Source organism: Rhinopithecus roxellana, chromosome 19 (genome assembly GCF_007565055.1).
Source record: "Rhinopithecus roxellana isolate Shanxi Qingling chromosome 19, ASM756505v1, whole genome shotgun sequence".
In the NCBI taxonomy this organism is placed as follows: Eukaryota; Metazoa; Chordata; class Mammalia; order Primates; family Cercopithecidae; genus Rhinopithecus; species Rhinopithecus roxellana.
In genome coordinates this window covers 16281273-16303324 of record NC_044567.1, presented here as the reverse complement: position 1 = coordinate 16303324, position 22052 = coordinate 16281273, and the positions used below count along the sequence as shown (strand labels likewise).

The 22052-nt window shown below is 41.3% G+C and overlaps 4 protein-coding genes across 4 annotated transcripts in view; all 4 read right to left on the bottom strand.

The window, feature by feature from the left end:
- Nucleotides 1-389: 389 nt before the first annotated feature.
- LOC104658492 (keratin-associated protein 9-2-like) lies at nucleotides 390-914 on the bottom strand. The gene has a single exon (XM_010358550.2). The coding sequence runs from the start codon at nucleotides 912-914 to the stop codon at nucleotides 390-392; it is 525 nt and encodes a 174-aa protein (XP_010356852.2).
- A 5104-nt stretch (nucleotides 915-6018) lies between these two features.
- On the bottom strand, nucleotides 6019-6528 carry LOC115894889 (keratin-associated protein 9-2-like). The gene has a single exon (XM_030923871.1). The coding sequence runs from the start codon at nucleotides 6526-6528 to the stop codon at nucleotides 6019-6021; it is 510 nt and encodes a 169-aa protein (XP_030779731.1).
- Nucleotides 6529-11474: 4946 nt separating this feature from the next.
- On the bottom strand, nucleotides 11475-12110 carry LOC104658491 (keratin-associated protein 9-2). Its single transcript, XM_010358549.1, has one exon. It carries the CDS (start codon nucleotides 12087-12089, stop codon nucleotides 11565-11567), a length of 525 nt encoding a protein of 174 aa, XP_010356851.1. The 5' UTR covers nucleotides 12090-12110; the 3' UTR covers nucleotides 11475-11564.
- A 4470-nt stretch (nucleotides 12111-16580) lies between these two features.
- Nucleotides 16581-22052, bottom strand: part of LOC104658490 (keratin-associated protein 9-2-like) — a 335619-nt gene continuing 330147 nt past the window's right edge. Inside the window, exon 4 of the mRNA XM_030923870.1 lies at nucleotides 16581-17984. Coding sequence (XP_030779730.1) covers nucleotides 17054-17578 — 525 coding nt within the window. The 5' untranslated portion in view covers nucleotides 17579-17984 and the 3' untranslated portion in view covers nucleotides 16581-17053. The remainder of the gene's footprint in view (nucleotides 17985-22052) is intronic.

Below are 22052 nucleotides of genomic sequence, written 5' to 3'. Positions count from 1 at the left end.
TATCATGAACACAAGAAAGAAGGATACATGAGGAGGATATTGAAAACAAAAATACAATTGCAAAGATTATTGATCAGTTGCAGAAACCTAAATTCCTTAGAAGCAGAGAACGAGGCTCTTGAATATTGAGTCAAAGCTGAGACCATGACACCAAATTGAGAACACACGAAGCTGGCACATGATCCACAAGGTGGAAGGAAAAAGAGAATCAGGATGAAGTATTTTGCCGTCCCTGAAGCACATTCCCAAGACTTATACACGCAGAGAATTCATAAAAATTTGGGTGAGAGCACGGTGGCTGTCAGCAGCAAAGTAAAATAGTCCCCCAAAAGATAAATCAGTTGAGCAGAAAGTTCTTGCGTGAGGACGGTGGTTCTCTTGGGACTTGATCAGCAGCAGGAAGGCTGGCAGCAGCTGGACACACAGGTGGGCTGGAAGCAAGTGGTCCTGCAGCAGGTGGTCTCACAGCAGGCGGGGCGGCAGCAGGGCTGGCAGCAGCTGGAGCCACAGCCCTGGTTTAGGCAACCAGGCAGGCAGACACAAGTGGGGTGGTAGCAGGTTCTTCTGCAGTAGACAGGCGCACAGGAGCTGGTCTGGCCACAGCTGGACCCACAGCTGGTTTGGCCACAGCAGCTGGACCCACAGCAGGTGGACTGGCAGCAGGGTGTGCTGCAGCAGGAAGGCTGACAGCAGCTGGTCACACAGGTGGGCTGGCAGCAGGTGGTCCTACAGCAGGTGTTTTGACAGCAAGTTGGGCGGCAGCAAGGCTGGCAACAGCTGGACACACAGCAGGAGGGCTGGCAGCAGGGTGTGCTGCTGCAGGTGGTCACACAGGTGGGCTTCCAGCAGGTGGTCCTGCAGCAGGTGGTCCTGCAGCATGTAGGCTGACAGCAAGGGGAGCAACAGTTGGTCATGGTGTCAGGGGTGGAGAGTGGGTTTCTATTCAGAGGTGAGTTTCCCAGAATCTGATGACCTCTTGCAATCGGGACCTTTTATACACCTGGCCTCCAAAGTTTCCACCAATCAGCAGGACTTTTCCTTGTTGCTGTTTACATTGTTTTCCACAGTCCTTTTGGGATTGTCAAAGGGGAAGTTCTTTCTTAAAAGTTATGAATCTGTTGAAAGTAAGTGTTTAATCTGTTTCTTAATTGTGAATTACTCATGGAAACTTTGTTTCAGATGAAAGGAAGCCCATCTCATCATCAGCATAATTCCTGCTCTGACAATCGTCTGGTGATGTGATAGTTCCTGGTGATCCGGGAGGCTCAGGAAGTTCCCTCTGCCCAGCCTCATCCTTTGGGTGTATGTAGACTGGGAAGTGTTTGTGGGGAGAAGCACGATGCTGATCTACTCACCATGATAAAAGGAATCCATGCCTGGGCCCAAGACTACTCACCCACCAAATTCTGACTCAAGACTAACAGGCATCTCTCTGTGCCACCCACACCACCTGTGTCTTTCAGTTCTTTGAACATCACTTGGGAAGATGGTGTCTGGCAGAGTGTGTTCCATGTGGCAGAGCAGATCGAGAGCAGGTGGATGCAGGGAAATGCACTGGGATTTTGACAGCATCGAGCAATCTAAGCCCGGCGTGACTATTCATTCTGACTTGTCTGTGAATGTGGCGATTACCGGGATGATAATGGAGGACTTTCTGTCACATAACTGGTTGCAGGCCAACGAGTATGAGCTGCGCTTCTAGCCTTCAACCTAGTGACTAGCAAAGTAAGCATCATTTCTTCTCTCTATGTATTTCTTTTTAATGAAGGAATTAGAGGAGCTAAGATGACACCTGATTCATCGTGGAGTTCTAACATGTTTAAAACATTTTCTAGGTATACCATTCATTTGAGAAGAATACAAAGTATTAATTTCCAACTTGATATAGTATTGTATTGTAAATATATTTATGGCCCCATTACCAGGTTAAGAAACAGAAATTAATCCCATTCTTTCCTAATTATATCCTCGTACTCATTCCCAAAGACAGCTAATCCCTCTATCAAGTTGTAATCCAGTAGATAACTTTTGGCTTTTTAAAGTCTTCACGTGAGTAAAATGTATTTAGTATTTACCTCTCTATTTCTTTGTCACAAACAAGAGTAATCCTTATCACCTAGTCGTTTTGGCCTCTTCCTGTCAGCAGAGCAGCACACAAGGGAAAGGAGTTACTATTTGATGACCGGTAATTATCCTCAAGCCATATAGTGTAGGAGAATATGTCTATCCCTCAGAAGATTTACTTAGTATATTGATTTACTAGCACTGCCATGATCAATTACTGCAAACCAAGTGGCTTCAAATTGTTTTTTCACAGTCCCAAAGGCTGTTAGTCTAAAATTAAGGTGTTGGCAATGTTGTTTTCGTCTGAAGGCTGCGAGGGAAGTATCTGTTCCCGGTCTTTCGCCTTAACTTGCAGATGTCTATCATTTCCATGTGTGTTTCATATAATTTTTCTACTATATCATACTGTCTCTGAATTTCCCCCATGTATAGATATCAGTCATATTTAATCAGAGACCTAAGTGTTTCCCATATGAGTGTGTCTTGTCACATAACATTTTAAATGATTCTATTTGTGTATGACTTTTGGTGGACACGAATTAACCCATAACACTGCAGAATCTCATAGTGTGTCCATGCCCAGTGATAACCACAGATGAGTAAGAACAGCAATCACAGTGGACAGTGGTATAGTAACTAGAGGCTCAGATCCTTCAGGAAGGAAGTTCTGAGCTACTCTATCAGCAATTATCTAGACCAAGAAGAATGCTGTCCAGGGGTGAAGGGAGAATAGAACTGGTGATAATTAATGGAGCTTGTGAATCTCAGGTGCACTGTATTACAGCAGCAGTAAGAGTAGCTTATTTCATTGGCGTTCATTTTACATCTCACGTCCTCCTTTTTCTTTCTCTCTCTCTTTCTTCCTTCTTTCTTTTTTTCTTTTCTGTCCTTCCTTCCTTCCTTCCTTCCTTCCTTCCTTCCTTCCTTCCTTCCTTCCTTCCTTCCTTCCTTCCTTCCTTTCTTTCTTTCTTTCTTTCTTTCTTTCTTTCTTTCTTTCTTTCTTTCTTTCTTTTTCTTTCTTTCTTTCTTTCTTTCTTTCTTTCTTTCTTTCTTTCTTTCTTTCTTTCTTTCTTTCTTTCTTTCCTTCTTTCTTTCTTTCCTTCTTTCTTTTTTCTTTCTTCTTTCTTTCTCTTTTTTCTTTTTCTTTCTTCCTTTGTTTTCCTTCCTTCCCTCTGCTGTTCTGTTTTTCTTTCTTCCGTCTTTCCTCCACTTCTCATATTCTGTCCCTTCCCTTCCTCCGCTTCCTCTCTTCCTCTTCTTCCTTCTCCTAGAACTTGTGGCTGTCCATCATATTTAAGTAGCAATATTTGACTTGAGTGGAGCTAACTGTAGGTCATAGACAAGTTTTCATGACTGCACCCATATATCTTGGCTATTAGTGTGCTTGGATTAATTTCTGTCCATCAAAATCTGCATCTCTGTGCCTAAGGGCTCTTGCATTGCAGCTGTAGAAAGTCATGCCACCTGTGAATGCAACGCAGGGGAAAACACTCAACCAGTGATTCCGGAGAGCTGATTTATAAAGACTCTAGCTTCCTCATTCCTGAAGAAGGATAATTTTAGCTGTGTGTTTTTCATCATTTCTGATAATTTTCCCTTTAACATAAGCTTCAGTTGGTGACTGTGATACTGACTTAATAGTGAACCCTTTTCTGTATCACTTCCCCAATCCCTACCAGTGTGATCTGCACTTCCCGGGAAACTACTTTCACTGGAATCTTTTTTTCAGAGTCTCTTCTGTGAGAAACTAATCTATGACAATACGTTAACTCTCTCAGCCTCAAATTTCTCATCTCTACAAAGGGAACATTAATACCTATTTTGAAAATTTGTTAAAGAATTAATAATAATGTACACAAAGCGTTTAGCCAATACCCATCATATAGCAGGCATCCCAGAATTAGTGTTTTTTTGTTCAGAAAATTCCTAATTTTCATGTTGAAGGTTAGAATATTTTTGTAATAATTAACTAGATCAACTAAACACATTTTTTCTAGCTGTACTGAGGTATAATTGACAAATGAAAATTGTGTATATTTCAGGTATACAAGGTGATGCTCTGATACATATATTCATTATGAATAGCATATTTATTAGGTCACGTGGTTACCATTTCCTTTTAATTTTTGTGGTGTGAGCATTTAAGATCTACTCTCTCAGTTAATTTCAGATATATGATAAAGTGTTTTTAGCTATAGTCACATTACTGTACGTTAGACTGATGAACTTATTCATCTTTCATAACTGACGCTAGTCAAGAGAATGTCCTAGTTTTCATCTCCTTTATTTCATCCCTGAACCATGATCACAGTAAGTGGCCGTTATCTCTTAGCCAAGTCTTCAGAGCATCTAGATTCACAGTCTCAGAAGTTGGCATGTGTCATGGAAATCCACATTGTTAGCTCATCAGTGGTATTTCCACCACTTCCATGCTGGTAGGAGGCCCCAAGAAGGTGACCCACGTCCCCGACTTTTCAATTTCTCTCAGAGCCAGTATCAATCAATCCTTACATGAGTGAATGAGTATCTTACATCAGCTCAGGACCTGAAGCATCAATCTCTGTCTATCATGACTTGTATGAAGGCACAAGTTCTACTTTGCTCCTTTCTTACCTTCTTCTGATTTCCATGGAAACAAAAGTTTTCTGTTTCTTTAGATGCTTCATATTGGCCTCACAAAATGTGCAAGGTTGTTTTATCCCCTCCTCGGCTCAGAGATTACGGATTGTGCCAAGTCGTACATGCCCAGTGTGTAGTTTCTCAGTTCTCGGCTTTGTTCTTAGTTAATTTTCCTCATAACATTTCAAGTAGGGGACAAATTGTCTTAATGTGGCATAATGTATGGTCTGTATTTTACAAGGAATAACTTAGTTTCATTTAATTTGTCAATAGGTATCCAGGAGAGGGGGCTGTATAAATATTTTATTTATATGATACCAAGAATAAGTTTCTTCAGATGAGACTCCCTCTCATGAGTCCACAAGGAATTCTCAAGCAGTTTTTGATGCAGATGAATGGAATGAATGGCTGGTCAGAGCCTGAGAGGAAAAGATCTCTGCATTCAGGGCAGCCATTAAATGCAGTCCCTGCTGCCATATCATGCAACTGTTGCTCACTGATGTGTGGGAAACTAAGTTGGAAATTAAGTTTGTGTGAACAAAAATGTTACCTGCAAATATAAGTGATTAATCCTCTCATTGTAAAACAAACTCAAGTGCATGTCTTGCTAGTGCTGACTTCCAATGTCATTTCTACTCTATTGAGAGTTAAATGTAAGTGTCCTTGGGTAGAAAGAGAGAACCTCAGCTTGGATCAGAATCTGTCCTTATTAGCTACATATCATCACACATTAAATTGTTCTCAGCTGAAAAAATGAAGGTACCAATACATGACCATCTGTTTTGGGAATCAAGCTGGATACTACCTATGGTGTATGATATGTGTGTAAATCCCATATCAGAAATGCTTTCAAATTAAACCAAACACCATATGAGATGAGGATACTTCAGAGTTTATTCAGAATCATGTAGCTAAGAACTTCTGCTACCGGGGACATAACCCAAAGTTATCATGAACACAAGAAAGAAGGATACATGAGGAGGATATTGAAAACAAAAATACGATTGCAAAGATTATTGGTCAGTTGCAGAAACCTAAATTCCTTAGAAGCAGAGAATGAAGCTTTGAATATTGAGTCAAAGCTGAGACCATGACACCAAATTGAGAACACACGAAGGTGGCACATGATCCACAAGGTGGAAGGAAAAAGAGAATCAGGATGAAGTATTTTGCCGTCCCTGAAGCACATTCCCAAGACTTATACACGCAGAGAATTCATAAAAATTTGGGTGAGAGCACGGTGGCTGTCAGCAGCGAAGTAAAATAGTCCCCCAAAAGATAAGTCAGTTGAGCAGAAAGTTCTTGCATGAGGACGGTGGTTCTCTTGGGACTTGATCAGCAGCAGGAAGGCTGGCAGCAGCTGGACACACAGGTGGGCTGGAAGCAAGTGGTCCTGCAGCAGGTGGTCTCACAGCAGGCGGGGCGGCAGCAGGGCTGGCAGCAGCTGGAGCCACAGCCCTGGTTTAGGCAACCAGGCAGGCAGACACAAGTGGGGTGATAGCAGGTTCTTCTGCAGTAGACAGGCGCACAGGAGCTGGTCTGGCCACAGCTGGACCCACAGCTGGTTTGGTCACAGCAGCTGGACCCACAGCAGGTGGGCTGGCAGCAGGGTGTGCTGCAGCAGGAAGGCTGACAGCAGCTGGTCACACAGGTGGGCTGGCAGCAGGTGTTTTGACAGCAAGTTGGGCGGCAGCAAGGCTGGCAACAGCTGGACACACAGCAGGAGGGCTGGCAGCAGGGTGTGCTGCTGCAGGTGGTCACACAGGTGGGCTTCCAGCAGGTGGTCCTGCAGCAGGTGGTCCTGCAGCATGTAGGCTGACAGCAAGGGGAGCAACAGTTGGTCATGGTGTCAGGGGTGGAGGGTGGGTTTCTATTCAGAGGTGAGTTTCCCAGAATCTGATGACCTCTTGCAATCTGGACCTTTTATACATCTGGCCTCCAAAGTTTCCACCAATCAGCAAGACTTTTCCTTGTTGCTGTTTACATTGTTTTCCACAATCCTTTTGGGATTGTCAAAGGGGAAGTTCTTTCTTAAAAGTTATGAATCTGTTGAAAGTAAGTGGTTTAATCTGTTTCTTAATTGTGAATTACTCAGGGAAACTTTGTTTCAGATGAAAGGAAGCCCATCTCATCATCAGCATAATTCCTGCTCTGACAATCATCTGGTGATGTGATAGTTCCTGGTGATCCGGGAGGCTCAGGAAGTTCTCTCGGCCCAGCCTCATCCTTTGGGTGTATGTAGACTGGGAAGTGTCTGTGGGGAGAAGCACGATGCTGATCTACTCACCATGATAAAAGGAATCCATGCCTGGGCCCAAGACTACTCACCCACCAAATTCTGACTCAAGACTAACAGGCATCTCTCTGTGCCACCCACACCACCTGTGTCTTTCAGTTCTTTGAACATCACTTGGGAAGATGGTGTCTGGCAGAGTGTGTTCCATGTGGCAGAGCAGATCGAGAGCAGGTGGATGCAGGGAAATCCACTGGGATTTTGACAGCATCGAGCAATCTAAGCCCGGGCGTGACTATTCATTCTGACTTGTCTGTGAATGTGGCGATTACCGGGATGATAATGGAGGACTTTCTGTCACATAACTGGTTGAGATTCAGGCCAACGAGTATGAGCTGCGCTTCTAGCCTTCAACCTAGTGACTAGCAAAGTAAGCATCATTTCTTCTCTCTATGTATTTCTTTTTAATGAAGGAATTAGAGGAGCTAAGATGACACCTGATTCATCGTGGAGTTCTAACATGTTTAAAACATTTTCTAGGTATACCATTCATTTGAGAAGAATACAAAGTATTAATTTCCAACTTGATATAGTATTGTATTGTAAATATATTTATGGCCCCATTACCAGGTTAAGAAATAGAAATTAATCCCATTCTTTCCTAATTATATCCTCGTACTCATTCCCAAAGACAGCTAATCCCTCTATCAAGTTGTAATCCAGTAGATAACTTTTGGCTTTTTAAAGTCTTCACGTGAGTAAAATGTATTTAGTATTTACCTCTCTATTTCTTTGTCATAAACAAGAGTAATCCTTATCACCAGTCGTTTTGGCCTCTTCCTGTCAGCAGAGCAGCACACAAGGGAAAGGAGTTACTATTTGGTGACCGGTAATTATCCTCAAGCCATATAGTGTAGGAGAATATGTCTATCCCTCAGAAGATTTACTTAGTATATTGATTTACTAGCACTGCCATGATCAATTACTGCAAACCAAGTGGCTTCAAATTGTTTTTTCACAGTCCCAAAGGCTGTTAGTCTGAAATTAAGGTGTTGGCAATGTTGTTTTCGTCTGAAGGCTGCGAGGGAAGTATCTGTTCCCGGTCTTTCGCCTTAACTTGCAGATGTCTATCATTTCCATGTGTGTTTCATATAATTTTTCTACTATATCATACTGTCTCTGAATTTCCCCCATGTATAGATATCAGTCATATTTAATCAGAGACCTAAGTGTTTCCCATATGAATGTGTCTTGTCACATAACATTTTAAATGATTCTATTTGTGTATGAATTTTGGTGGACACGAATTAACCCATAACACTGCAGAATCTCATAGTGTGTCCATGCCCAGTGATAACCACAGATGAGTAAGAACCACAATCACAGCGGACAGTGGTATAGTAACTAGAGGCTCAGACCCTTCAGGAAGGAAGTTCTGAGCTACTCTATCAGCAATTATCTAGACCAAGAAGAATGCTGTCCAGGGGTGAAGGGAGAATAGAACTGGTGATAATTAATGGAGCTTGTGAATCTCAGGTGCACTGTATTACAGCAGCAGTAAGAGTAGCTTATTTCATTGGCGTTCATTTTACATCTCACGTCCTCCTTTTTCTTTCTTTCTCTCTCTCTTTCTTCCTTCTTTCTTTTTTTCTTTTCTGTCCTTTCTTTCTTTCTTTCTTTCTTTCTTTCTTTCTTTCTTTCTTTCTTTCTTTCTTTCTTTCTTTCTTTCTTTCTTTCTCTCTCTCTCTCTCTCTCTCTTTCTTTCTTTCTTTCCTTTCTTTCTTTCCTTCTTTCTTTTTTCTTTCTTCTTTCTTTCTCTTTTTTCTTTTTCTTTCTTCCTTTGTTTTCCTTCCTTCCCTCTGCTGTTCTGTTTTTCTTTCTTCCGTCTTTCCTCCACTTCTCATATTCTGTCCCTTCCCTTCCTCCGCTTCCTCTCTTCCTCTTCTTCCTTCTCCTAGAACTTGTGGCTGTCCATCATATTTAAGTAGCAATATTTGACTTGAGTGGAGCTAACTGTAGGTCATAGACAAGTTTTCATGACTGCACCCATATATCTTGGCTATTAGTGTGCTTGGATTAATTTCTGTCCATCAAAATCTGCATCTCTGTGCCTAAGGGCCCTTGCATTGCAGCTGTAGAAAGTCATGCCACCTGTGAATGCAACGCAGGGGAAAACACTCAACCAGTGATTCCGGAGAGCTGATTTATAAAGACTCTAGCTTCCTCATTCCTGAAGTAGGATAATTCTAGCTGTGTGTTTTTCATCATTTCTGATAATTTTCCCTTTAACATAAGCTTCAGTTGGTGACTGTGATACTGACTTAATAGTGAACCCTTTTCTGTATCACTTCCCCAATCCCTACCAGTGTGATCTGCACTTCCCGGGAAACTACTTTCACTGGAATCTTTTTTTCAGAGTCTCTTCTGTGAGAAACTAATCTATGACAATACGTTAACTCTCTCAGCCTCAAATTTCTCATCTCTACAAAGGGAACATTAATACCTATTTTGAAAATTTGTTAAAGAGTTAATAATAATATACACAAAGCGTTTAGCCAATACCCATCATATAGCAGGCATCCCAGAATTAGTGTTTTTTGTTCAGAAAATTCCTAATTTTCATGTTGAAGGTTAGAATATTTTTGTAATAATTAACTAGATCAACTAAATACATTTTTTCTAGCTGTACTGAGGTATAATTGACAAATGAAAATTGTGTATATTTCAGGTATACAAGGTGATGCTCTGATACATATATTCATTATGAATAGCATATTTATTAGGTCACGTGGTTACCATTTCCTTTTAATTTTTGTGGTGTGAGCATTTAAGATCTACTCTCTCAGTTAATTTCAGATATATGATAAAGTGTTTTTAGCTATAGTCACATTACTGTACGTTAGACTGATGAACTTATTCATCTTTCATAACTGACGCTAGTCAAGAGAATGTCCTAGTTTTCATCTCCTTTATTTCATCCCTGAACCATGATCACAGTAACTGGCCGTTATCTCTTAGCCAAGTCTTCAGAGCATCTAGATTCACAGTCTCAGAAGTTGGCATGTGTCATGGAAATCCACATTGTTAGCTCATCAGTGGTATTTCCACCACTTCCATGCTGGTAGGAGGCCCCAAGAAGGTGACCCATGTCCCCGACTTTTCAATTTCTCTCAGAGCCAGTATCAATCAATCCTTACATGAGTGAATGCGTATCTTACATCAGCTCAGGACCAGAAGCATCAACCTCTGTCTATCATGACTTCTATGAAGGCACAAGTTCTACTTTGCTCCTTTCTTACCTTCTTCTGATTTCCCTGGAAACAAAAGTTTTCTGTTTCTTTAGATGCTTCATATTGGCCTCACAAAATGTGCAAGGTTGTTTTATCCCCTCCTCGGCTCAGAGATAACGGATTGTGTCACGTCGTACATGCCCAGTGTGTAGTTTCTCAGTTCTCAGCTTTGTTCTTAGTTAATTTTCCTCATAACATTTCAAGTAGGGGACAAATTGTCTTAATGTGGCATAATGTATGGTCTGTATTTTACAAGGAATAACTTGGTTTTGTTTAATTTGTCAATAGGTATCCAGGAGAGGGGGCTGTATAAATATTTTATTTATATGATACCAAGAATAAGTTTCTTCAGATGAGACTCCCTCTCATGAGTCCACAATAAATTCTCAGGCAGTTTTTGATGCAGATGAATGGAATGAATGGCTGGTCAGTGGCTGAGATGAAAAGATCTCTGCATTCAGGGCAGTCATTAAATGCAGTCCCTGCTGCCATATCATGCCACTGTTGCTCACTGAGATGTGGGAAACTAAGTTGGAAATTAAGTTTCTGTGAACAAAAATGTTATCTGCAAATACAAGTGATTAATCCTCTCATTGTTAAAGAAACTCAAGTGTATGTCTTGCTAGTGCTGACTTCCAATGTCATTTCTACTATATTGAGAGTTAAATGTAAGTGTTCTTGGGTAGAAAGAGAGAACCTCAGCTTGGATCAGAATCTGTCCTTATTAGCTACATATCATCACACATTAAATTGTTCTCAGCTGAAAAAATGAAGGTACCAATACATGACCATCTGTTTTGGGAATCAAGCTGGATACTACCTATGGTGTATGATATGTGTGTAAATCCCATATCAGAAATGCTTTCAAATAAAACCAAACACCATATGAGATGAGGATACTTCAGAGTTTATTCAGAATCATATAGCTAAGAATTTCTGCTACCGGGGACATAACCCAAAGTTATCATGAAAAGAAGAAAGAAGGATACAAGAAACATGAGGAGGATACTGAAAACAAAAATACGATTGCAAAGATTATTGATCCGTTGCAGAAACCTAAATTCCTTAGAAGCAGAGAATGAAGCTCTTGAATATTGAGTCAAAGCTGAGACCATGACTCCAAATCGAGAACACACGAAGCTGGCACATGATCCACAAGGTGGAAGGAAAAAGAGATTCAGGATGAAGTATTTTGCCGTCCCTGAAGCAGATTCCCAAGACTTATATACGCAGAGAATTCACAAAAATTTGGGTGATAGCACGGTGGCTGTCAGCAGCAAAGTAAATTACTCGCCCAAAAGATAAGTCAGTTGAGCAGAAAGTTGTTGTGTGAGGACGGTGGTTCTCTTGGGACTTGATCAGCAGCAAGAAGGCTGGCAGCAGCTGGACACACAGGTGGGCTGGAAGCAAGTGGTCCTGCAGCAGGTGGTCTCACAGCAGGCGGGGCGGCAGCAGGGCTGGCAGCAGCTGGAGCCACAGCTCTGGTTTAGGCAACCAGGCAGGCAGACACAAGTGGGGTGATAGCAGGTTCTTCTGCAGTAGACAGGAGCACAGGAGCTGGTCTGGCCACAGCTGGACCCACAGCTGGTTTGGCCACAGCAGCTGGACCCACAGCAGGTGGGCTGGCAGCAGGGTGTGCTGCAGCAGGAAGGCTGACAGCAGCTGGTCACACAGGTGGGCTGGCAGCAGGTGGTCCTACAGCAGGTGTTTTGACAGCAAGTTGGGCGGCAGCAAGGCTGGCAACAGCTGGACACACAGCAGGAGGGCTGGCAGCAGGGTGTGCTGCTGCAGGTGGTCACACAGGTGGGCTTCCAGCAGGTGGTCCTGCAGCAGGTGGTCCTGCAGCATGTAGGCTGACAGCAAGAGGAGCAACAGTTGGTCATGGTGTCAGGGGTGGAGGGTGGGTTTCTATTCAGAGGTGAGTTTCCCAGAATCTGATGACCTCTTGCAATCGGGACCTTTTATACACCTGGCCTCCAAAGTTTCCACCAATCAGCAGGACTTTTCCTTGTTGCTGTTTACATTGTTTTCCACAATCCTTTTGGGATTGTCAAAGGGGAAGTTCTTTCTTAAAAGTTATGAATCTGTTGAAAGTAAGTGGTTTAATCTGTTTCTTAATTGTGAATTATTCATAGAAACTTTGTTTTAGATGAAAGGAAGGCCATCTCATCATCAGCATAATTCCTGCTCTGACAATCGTCTGGTGATGTGATAGTTCCTGGTGATCCGGGAGGCTCAGGAAGTTCTCTCGGCCCAGCCTCATCCTTTGGGTGTATGTAGACTGGGAAGTGTCTGTGGGGAGAAGCACGATGCTGATCTACTTACCATGACAGAAGGAATCCATGCCTGGGCCCAAGACTACTCACCCACCAAATTCTGACTCAAGACTAACAGGCATCTCTCTGTGCCACCCACACCACCTGTGTCTTTCAGTTCTTTGAACATCACTTGGGAAGATGGTGTCTGGCAGAGTGTGTTCCATGTGGTAGAGCAGATTGAGAGCAGGTGTATGCAGAGAAATCCACTGGGATTTTGACAACATGGAGCAATCTATGCCTGGGCATGACTATTCATTCTGACTTGTCTGTGAGTGTGGCGATCACCGGGATGATAATGGAGGACTTTCTATCATATAACTGGTTGAGATTCAGGCCAACGAGTATGAGCTGTGCTTCTAGCCTTCAACCTAGTGACTAGCAAAGTAAGCATCATTTCTTCTCTCTACGTATTTATTTTTAATGAAGGAATTAGATGAGCTGAGATGACACCTGATTCATCGTGGAGTTCTAACATGTTTAAAACATTTTCTAGGTATACCATTCATTTGAGAAGAATACAAAGTATTAATTTCCAACTTGATATAGTATTATATTGTAAATATATTTATGGCCCCATTACCAGGTTAAGAAATAGGAATTAATACCATTCTTTCCTAATTATATCCTCTTACTCATTCCCAAAGACAGCTAGTCACTCTATCAAGTTGTAATCCAGTAGGTAACTTTTGGCTTTTTAAAGTCTTCACGTGAGTAAAATATGTAGTATTTACTTCTCTATTTCTTTGTCATAAACAAAAGTAATCCTTATCACCTAGTCATTTTGGCCTCTTCCTGTCAGCAGAGCAGCACACAAGGGAAAGGAGTTACTATTTGATGACGGGTAATTATCCTCAAGCCATATAGTGTAGGAGAATATGTCTATCCCTCAGAAGATTTACTTAGTATATTGATTTACTAGCACTGCCATGATCAATTACGGCAAACCAAGTGGCTTAAATTTATTTTTTCACAGTCCCAAAGGCTGTTAGTCTGAAATTAAGGTGTTGGCAATGTTGTTTTCGTCTGAAGGCTGCAAGGGAAGTATCTGTTCCCAGCCTTTCTCCTTAACTTGCAGATGTCTATCATTTCCATGTGTGTTTCATATAATTTTTCTACTATATCATACTGTCTCTGAATTTCCCCCATGTATAGATATCAGTCATATTTAATCAGAGACCTAAGTGTTTCCCATATGAATGTGTCTTGTCACATAACATTTTAAATGATTCTATTTGTGTATGAATTTTGGTGGACACGAATTAACCCATAACACTGCAGAATCTCATAGTGTGTCCATGCCCAGTGATAACCACAGATGAGTAAGAACCACAATCACAGCGGACAGTGGTATAGTAACTAGAGGCTCAGACCCTTCAGGAAGGAAGTTCTGAGCTACTCTATCAGCAATTATCTAGACCAAGAAGAATGCTGTCCAGGGGTGAAGGGAGAATAGAACTGGTGATAATTAATGGAGATTATGAATCTCAGGTGCACTGTATTACAGCTGCAGTAAGTGTAGCTTGTTTCATTGACGTTCATTTTACATCTCACTTCCTCCTTTTTCTTTGTCTTTCTTTCTCTCTCTCTTTCTTCCTTCTTTCTTTTCTTTCTTTCTTTCTTTCTTTCTTTCTTTCTTTCTTTCTTTCTTTCTTTCTTTCTTTCTTTCTTTCTTTCTTTCTTTCTTTCTTTCTTTCTTTCTTTCTTTCTTTCTTTTTCTTCCTTTCTTTTCCTTCCTTCCCTCTGTTGTTCTGGTTTTCTTTCTTTCGTCTTTCCTCCTTCTTTCGTCTTCTGTCCCTTCCCTTTCCCCGCTTCCTCTCTTCCTCTTCTTCCTTCTCTTAGAGCTTGTGGCTGTCCTTCATATTTAAGTAGTAATATTTGACTTGAGTGGAGCCAATTGTAGGTCACAGACAAGTTTTCATGACTGCACCAATATATCTTGGCTATTAGTGTGCTTGGATTAATTTCTGTCCATCAAAATCTGCATCTCTGTGCCTAAGGGCTCTTGTATTGCAGCTGTAGAAAGTCATGCCACCTGTGAATGCAACGCAGGGGAAAACACTCAACCAGTGATTCTGGAGCGCTGATTTATAAAGATTCTAGCTTCCATATTCCTGAAGTAGGATAATTCTAGCTGTCTGTTTTTCATCATTTCTGATAATTTTCCCTTTACTTTAAGCTTTCGTTGGTGACTGTGATACTGACTTAATAGTGAACCCTTTTCTGTATCACTTCCTCAATCCCTACCAGTGTGATCTGCACTTCCCAGTAGACTTCTTTCACTGGAATCTTTTTTCAGAGTCTCTTCTGTGAGAAACTAATCTATGACAATATGTTAACTCTCTCAGCCTCAAATTTCTCATCTCTACAAAGGGAACATTAATACCTATTTTGAAAGTTTGTTAAAGAGTTAATAATGAGGTACACAAAGCACTTAGCCAATACCCATCATATAGCAGGCATCCCAGAATTAGCGTTTTTTTTATTCAGAAAATTCCTAATTTTAATGTTGAAGATAAGAATATTTTTGTAATAATTAACTAGATCAACTAAATACATTTTTTCTAGCTGTACTGAGGTATAATCGACAAATGAAAATTGTGTATATTTCAGGTATACAAGGTGATGCTCTAATATATATATTCATTGTGAATAGTATATTTATTAGGTCACGTGGTTACCATTTCCTTTTTTTTGTGATGTGAACATTTAAGATGTAACTTCTCAGTTAATTTCAGATATATGATAAAGTGTTTTTAGCTATAGTCACATTACTGTACATTAGACTGATGAACTTATTCATCTTTCATAACTGATGCTAGTCAAGAGAATGTCCTAGTTTTCATCTCCTTTACTTCATCCCTGAACCATGATCACAGTAACTGGCCGTTATCTCTTAGCCAAGTCTTCAGAGCATCTAGATTCACAGTCTCAGAAGTTGGCATCTGTCATGGAAATCCACATTGTTAGCTCATCAGAGGTATTTCCACCACCCCCATGCTGGTAGGAGGCCCCAAGAAGGTGACCCAGGTCCCAGACTTTTCAATTTCTCTCAGAGTCAGCATTAGTCAATCCTTACATGAGTGAATGCGTATCTTACATCAGTTCAGGACCCGAAGCACCAACCTCTGTCTATCATGACTTCTATGAAGGCACAAGTTCTACTTTGCTTCTTTCTTACATTCTTCTGATTTCCCCGGAAACAAAAGTTTTTTGTTTCTTTAGCTGCTTCATATTGGCCTCAGAAAATGTGCAAGGTTGTTTTATCCCCTTCTCGGCTCAGAGATTATGGATTGTGCCAAGTCGTACATGCCCAGTGTGTAGTTTCTCAGTTCTCAGCTTTGTTCTTAGTTAATTTTCCTCATAACATTTCAAGTACAGGACAAATTGTCCTTATGTGGCATAATGTATGGTCTCTATTTTACAAGGAATAACTAGTTTCATTTACTTCATCAATAGGTATTCAGAAGACGGAGGCTGCATAAAAATTTTATTTACATGATACTGAGTAAAAGTTTCTTCAGATGAGACTCCCTCTCATGATTCCACAATAAATCTCAAGCATTTTTTGTTGCAGAAAAAGTGAATGAATGACTGGTTGGAGACTCAGAAAACACAGTCCCTGCACTCAGGGCAGCCATTAAATGCAGTTCCTGCAGCCATATCATGCAGCTGTTCCTCACTGAGGTGTGAGAAATTAAGCTGGTAATTTTTGTGTGTGTGTGAACAAAAACGTTATCTGCAAATATGAGAGATTATTTCTCTCACTGTTAAATAAGCTCAAGTGCAAGTCTTGCTAATGCTGACTTCCAATGTCATTTCACTATATTGAGAGTTAAATGTAAATGTTCTTGGCCAGAAAGAGAGGACCTCACCTTGGACCGGAGTCTGCCCTTTAGTAGTTACATAACATCACACATTAAATTGTTTTCAACTCCAAAAATAAGATAATAACAGATGACTGTCTGTTTTGAGAATCAAATTGGATACTACCTATGGTATGTGATATGTGTGTAAATCCCATATCAGAAATGTTTTCAAATAAAACAAAACACTATGTGAGATGAGGATGGTTCAGAGTTTATTCAGAAACATATAGCAAAGAATTTCTGCTACCAGGGACAGAACTCAAAGTTATCATGAAAAGAAGAAAGAAGGATACAAGAACCATGAGGAGGATACTGAAAATAAAAATATAATTGCAAAGTTTATCGATCAGTTGCAGAAACCTAAATTCCTTAGAAGCAGAGAATGAAACTCTTGACTTTCGAGTGAAAGCTGAGATCATGACTCCAAATTGAGAACACACGAAGCTGGCACATGATCCACAAGGTGGAAGGTAAAAGAGAATCAGGATGAAGTGTTCTGCCCTCCTTCAAGCAGATTCCCAAGATTTTAAACATGCAGAGAATTCATAAAAATTTGGGTGAGAGCACGGTGGCTGTTAGCAGCAAAGTAAATTAGTCCCCCAAAAGATAGGTCAATTGAGCAGAAGGTTGTTGTGTGAGGACGGTGGTTCTCTTGGGACTTGATCAACAGCAAGAAGGCTGGCAGCAGCTGGACACACAGGTGGGCTGGAAGCAAGTGGTCCTGCAGCAGGTGGTCTCACAGCAGGCTGGGCGGCAGCAGGGCTGACAGCAGCTGGATCCATAGCTCTGGTTTAGGCAACCAGGCAGGCAGACACATGTGGGGTGATAGCAGGTTCTTCTGCAGTAGACAGGTGCACAGGAGCTGGTCTGGCCACAGCTGGACCCACAGCTGGTTTGGCCACAGCAGCTGGACCCACAGCAGGTGGGCTGGCAGCAGGGTGCGCTGCAGCAGGAAGGCTGACAGCAGCTGGTCACACAGGTGGGCTGGCAGCAGGTGGTCCTACAGCAGGTGTTTTGACAGCAAGTTGGGCGGCAGCAAGGCTGGCAACAGCTGGACACACAGCAGGAGGGTTGGCAGCAGGGTGTGCTGCTGCAGGTGGTCACACAGGTGGGCTTCCAGCAGGTGGTCCTGCAGCAGGTGGTCCTGCAGCACGTAGGCTGGCAACAAGGGGAGCAACAGTGGGTCATGGTGTCGGGGTGGAGGGTGAGCTTCTGTTCAGAGGTAAATTTCCCAGAATCTGATGACCCCTTGCAATCTGGACCTTTTATACACCTGGCCTCCAAAGTTTCCACCAATCAGCAGGACTTTTCCTTGTTGGTGTTTACACTGTTTTCCACAATCCTTTTGGGATTGTCAAAGGGAAAGTTCTTTCTTAAAAGTTATGAATATGTTGAAAGTAAGTGTTTAATCTGTTTGTTAATTGAGAATTACTCATAGAAACTTCGTTGTAGATAGAAGGAAACTCCTCTCATCATCAGCATCATTCCTGCTCTGACAATCATCTGGTCATGTGATACGTCCTGGTAATATGGGAGACTCACGTACTTCTCTCTGCCCAGCCTCACTGTTGGCTGAATGTGGTCTGGTAAGTGCCTGTGGGGAGAATTATGATGCTGATAAATTTATGGTGATAAAATGAATCCATTCCTGGGCCCAAGACTATTCACCCACCAAATTCTGATTGAAGACTAACAGGCATCTCTCTGTGCAACTCTGACCACCTGTGTCTTTCAGTTCTTTGAATGTCACTGGGGAAGAGGGTGTCTGGCAGAGTGTGTTCCATGTGGCAGAGCAGATCGAGAGCAGGTGGATGCAGAGAAATCCACTGGGATTTAGAGAGCATAAAGCAATGTATGCCCTGGGGCGACCATTCATTCTGACTTACCTGTGAGTGTGGCGATTACCAGGATGAGAATGTAGGACTTTCTATCACATAACTGATTGAGATTCAGGCCAACCAGCAGGTGCTGTGGCTCTAGCCTTAAACCTAGTTACTAGCACAGTAAGCGTCATTTCTTCTATTTTTTTTAAATGAAGAATTAGATGAGTTCAGATGATACCTGATTCATCATGGAGTTCTAATATGTTTAAACCATTTTCTAGGTATACCATTCATTTGAGAAAAATGCAAATTATTAATTTCCAACTTGATATAATATTATATTGTAAATACATCTATGTCCCCATTACCAGGTTAGGAAATAGAAATTAATCCCATTCTCTCCCAATTATATCCTCTTACTCATTCCCAAATACAGCTAATCACTCTATCAAGTTGTAATCCAGTAGGTAATTTCTGGCTTTTAAAAGTTTTCATGTAAATAAAAAGTATAGTATTTGCTTCTCTCTTTCTTTGTCATAATCAAAAGGAATCGTTATCACCTAGTCATTTTGGACTCTTCCTGTCAGCAGAGCAGCAGACAGAGAAAGGGGTTACTATTTGGTGAGGGGTAATTATTCTTAAGCCATATAGTATAGCAGAATGTATTTATAGCTCAGGATACTTAGTAAGTATATTAACTTACTAGCACTGCCATGATAAATTACTGTAAACCAAGTGGCTTAAATTTATTTTTTCACAGTTCCAAAATTAAGGTGTTTGCAATGTTTTCATCTGAAGGCTGTGAGGGCAGTGTCTGTTCCAGGTTTTTCTCCTTGACTCGTTGATGTCTATCATTTCCATGTGTGTTTAACGTAATTTTTCTACTATACGCATGCTGTCTCTGAATTTCCCCTTTTTATGTAGACATCAGTCATATTTAATCAGAGGACCAATTGTTTCCAATATGACTTTGTCTTAACATGTAACATTTTAAATGCTTCTATTTGTATATGAATTTTGGTGGGTACAAATTAACCCATAACACTGGAGAATCTCATAGAGTGTCCATGCCCAGTGATAACCACAAATGAGCAATCACAGCGGACAATGATATAGTAACTAGAGGCTCAGACCCTTCAGGAAGGAAGTTCTGAGCTACTTCTTCATGTGGTTACCTAGACCAAGAAGTGCTGGTCAGGGATGAAAGGAGAATAGAGCTGGTGGTAATTAATGGAGATTGTGAATCTCAGGTGCACTGTATTACAGCAGCAGTAAAGTGTAGCTTATTTCACTGGTCTTCATTTTACATCTTACTTCCTCTCCTTTCTTTTCCTTTACTTCTTCTCTCTCCTTCCTTTCTGTCTCTCTCCCTCCCTCCCTCACTCCCTCCCTCCCTCCCTTTTCTCTTTCTTTCTTTCTCTCTCTCTCTCTCTCTCTTTCTTTCTTTCTTTCTTTCTTTCTTTCTTTCTTTCTTTCTTTTTCTTTCTTTCTTTTCTCCTCTACTCATCTTCTGTCCCTTCTCTTACTCCTCTTTCTTACCTCCTCTTCTTCCTTCTTCTAGAGCTTGTGGCTGTCCATCACATTTAAGTAGCAAAGATTTGACCTGAGTGGAGCTAATTGTGGATCATAGACAAGTTTTCATGACTGCATCCATATATATTAGATCATAGTGTGCTTGGACTAATTTCCATCTGTTAGGCTCTGCATCACTGTGCCTAAGGGCTCTTGTATTGCTGCTGTAAGAAGTCATGTCACCTGTGAATGCAACACAGAGGAAAACACTCAACCAATGATTCTGGAGAGCTGATGTATGAAGAGTAGCTTCCTTATTCCTGAAGTAGGATAATTCTAGCTGTGTGTTTTTCATCATTCCTGATAGTTTTCCCTTTAGCTTACGCTTTAGTTAGTCACTGTGATACTGACTTAGTAGTGTACCCTTTTCTGTATCACTTTCCCAGTCCCTACCAGTGTGATCTGCACTTCCCGATAAACTAGTTTCACTGGAACATTTTCCTCAGAGTGCCTTCTGGGAGAAACTAATCTATGACAATACACTAACTCTCTCAGCCTCGATTTTCTCATCTCTACAAAGGGAATGTTAATACCTATTTTGAAAGTTTGTTAAAGAATTAGTAATAGCCGGGTGCGGTGGCTCACGCCTGTAATCCAAGCACTTTGGGAGGCCTAGGTGGGCAGATCACAAGGTCAGGAGATCGAGACCATCCTGGCTAACATGGAGAAATCCTGTCTCTACTAAAAATACATAAAATTAGCTAGGCGTGGTGGCAGGTGCCTGTAGTCCCAGCTACTCAGGAGGCTGAGGCAGGAGAATGGTGTGAACCCTGGAGGCAGAGCTTGCAGTGAGCCGAGATCACACCACTGCACTCCAGGCTGGGCAACAGAGCAAGATTCCGTCCCCCCTCCACAAAAAAAAAAAAAGAATTAATAATAATGTACACAAAGCCTTTAGCCAACACCCATCCTATAGTAGGCAGCCCAGAATTAGTGTTTTTGTTCAGAAAATTTCTAATTTTAATGTTGAAGAATATTTTTGTAATAATTAACTAAATCAACTAAATGCTTTTTCTAGCTGTATTGAGGTGTAATTAACAAATAAAAATTATGTCCATTTCAGGTATGAAAGGTGAAGCTCTAATATATATATTCATTGGGAATAACATATGTATTAGCCCATGTAGTTGCCATTTCCTTTTTATTTTTGTGGTGTGAACATTTAAGATCTAACTTCTTGGCAAATTTCAGGTATATGATAAAGTGTTTATAACTATAGTGACATTACTGTACAGTAGACATGCTGAAATGATTCATCTTTCATAACTGATGCTGGTCAAAGAGAATGTCCTAGTTTTCATCTCCTTTACTTCATCCCTGAACAATGATCACAGTAAGCAGCCGTTGTCTCTTAGTCAAGTCTTCAGAGCATCTAGATTCACAGCCTCAGAAGTTGGCATCTGTCATGGAAATCTACTTTGTTAGCTCATCAGAGGTATTTCCACCACTCCCATGCTAGTAGGAGGTCCCAAGAAGGTGACTCAGGTCCCCAAACTTTATATTTCTCTCAGAGCCAGTATCAATCAATCCTTCCATGAGTGAATGCTTAACTTGCATCAGTTCAGGACCAAAAGCACCAACCTCTGTCTATCATGACTTCTATGAAGGCATAAGTTCTACTTTGCTCCTTTCTTACATTCTTCTGATTTCCCTGGAAACACAGTTTTTAGTTTCTTGTTTTTTTTTTTTTCTTTTTTTCTTTTTTTCTTTTGAGACAGAATCTCACTCTGTCAACCAGGCTGGAGTACAGTGGCACTATCTTGGCTCACTGCAAGCTCCGCCTCCCAGGTTCACACCATTCTCCTGCCTCAGCCTCCCGAGTAGTTGGGACTACAGGCTCCCGCCACCACACCCCGCTAATTTTTTGTTTTTTTAGTAGAGACGGGGTTTCACCGTGTTAGCCAGGATGATCTCGATCTCCAAACCTCGTGATCTGCCTGCCTTGGCCTCCCAAAGTGCTGGGAGTTTTCAGTTTCTTTAGATGCCTCATCATATTGGTCTTACAAAATGCAGAAGGTTATTTCATTCCCTTCCTTGGTTCAGAGATTAAGGATTGTGTCAAGTCTTACATACCCATTGCATACTTTCTCAATTCCCAGCTTAATTCCTTACTTAATTTTCCTCATAACATTTCGATTAGGAGACAAATTGTCTTAATGTGGCATAAGGTATGGTCTGTATTTTACAAGGAATAACTTAGTTTCATTTACTTTGTCATTAGGTATTCAGGAGATGGAGGCCATATAAGAATTTTATTTACATGATAC

Bases quoted from the DNA above. Each gene is read 5' to 3' on its own strand.
- LOC104658492 (XM_010358550.2), bottom strand. From the start codon at position 914: ATGACCAACTGTTGCTCCCCTTGCTGTCAGCCTACATGCTGCAGGACC.
- LOC115894889 (XM_030923871.1), bottom strand. From the start codon at position 6,528: ATGACCAACTGTTGCTCCCCTTGCTGTCAGCCTACATGCTGCAGGACC.
- LOC104658491 (XM_010358549.1), bottom strand. From the start codon at position 12,089: ATGACCAACTGTTGCTCCTCTTGCTGTCAGCCTACATGCTGCAGGACC.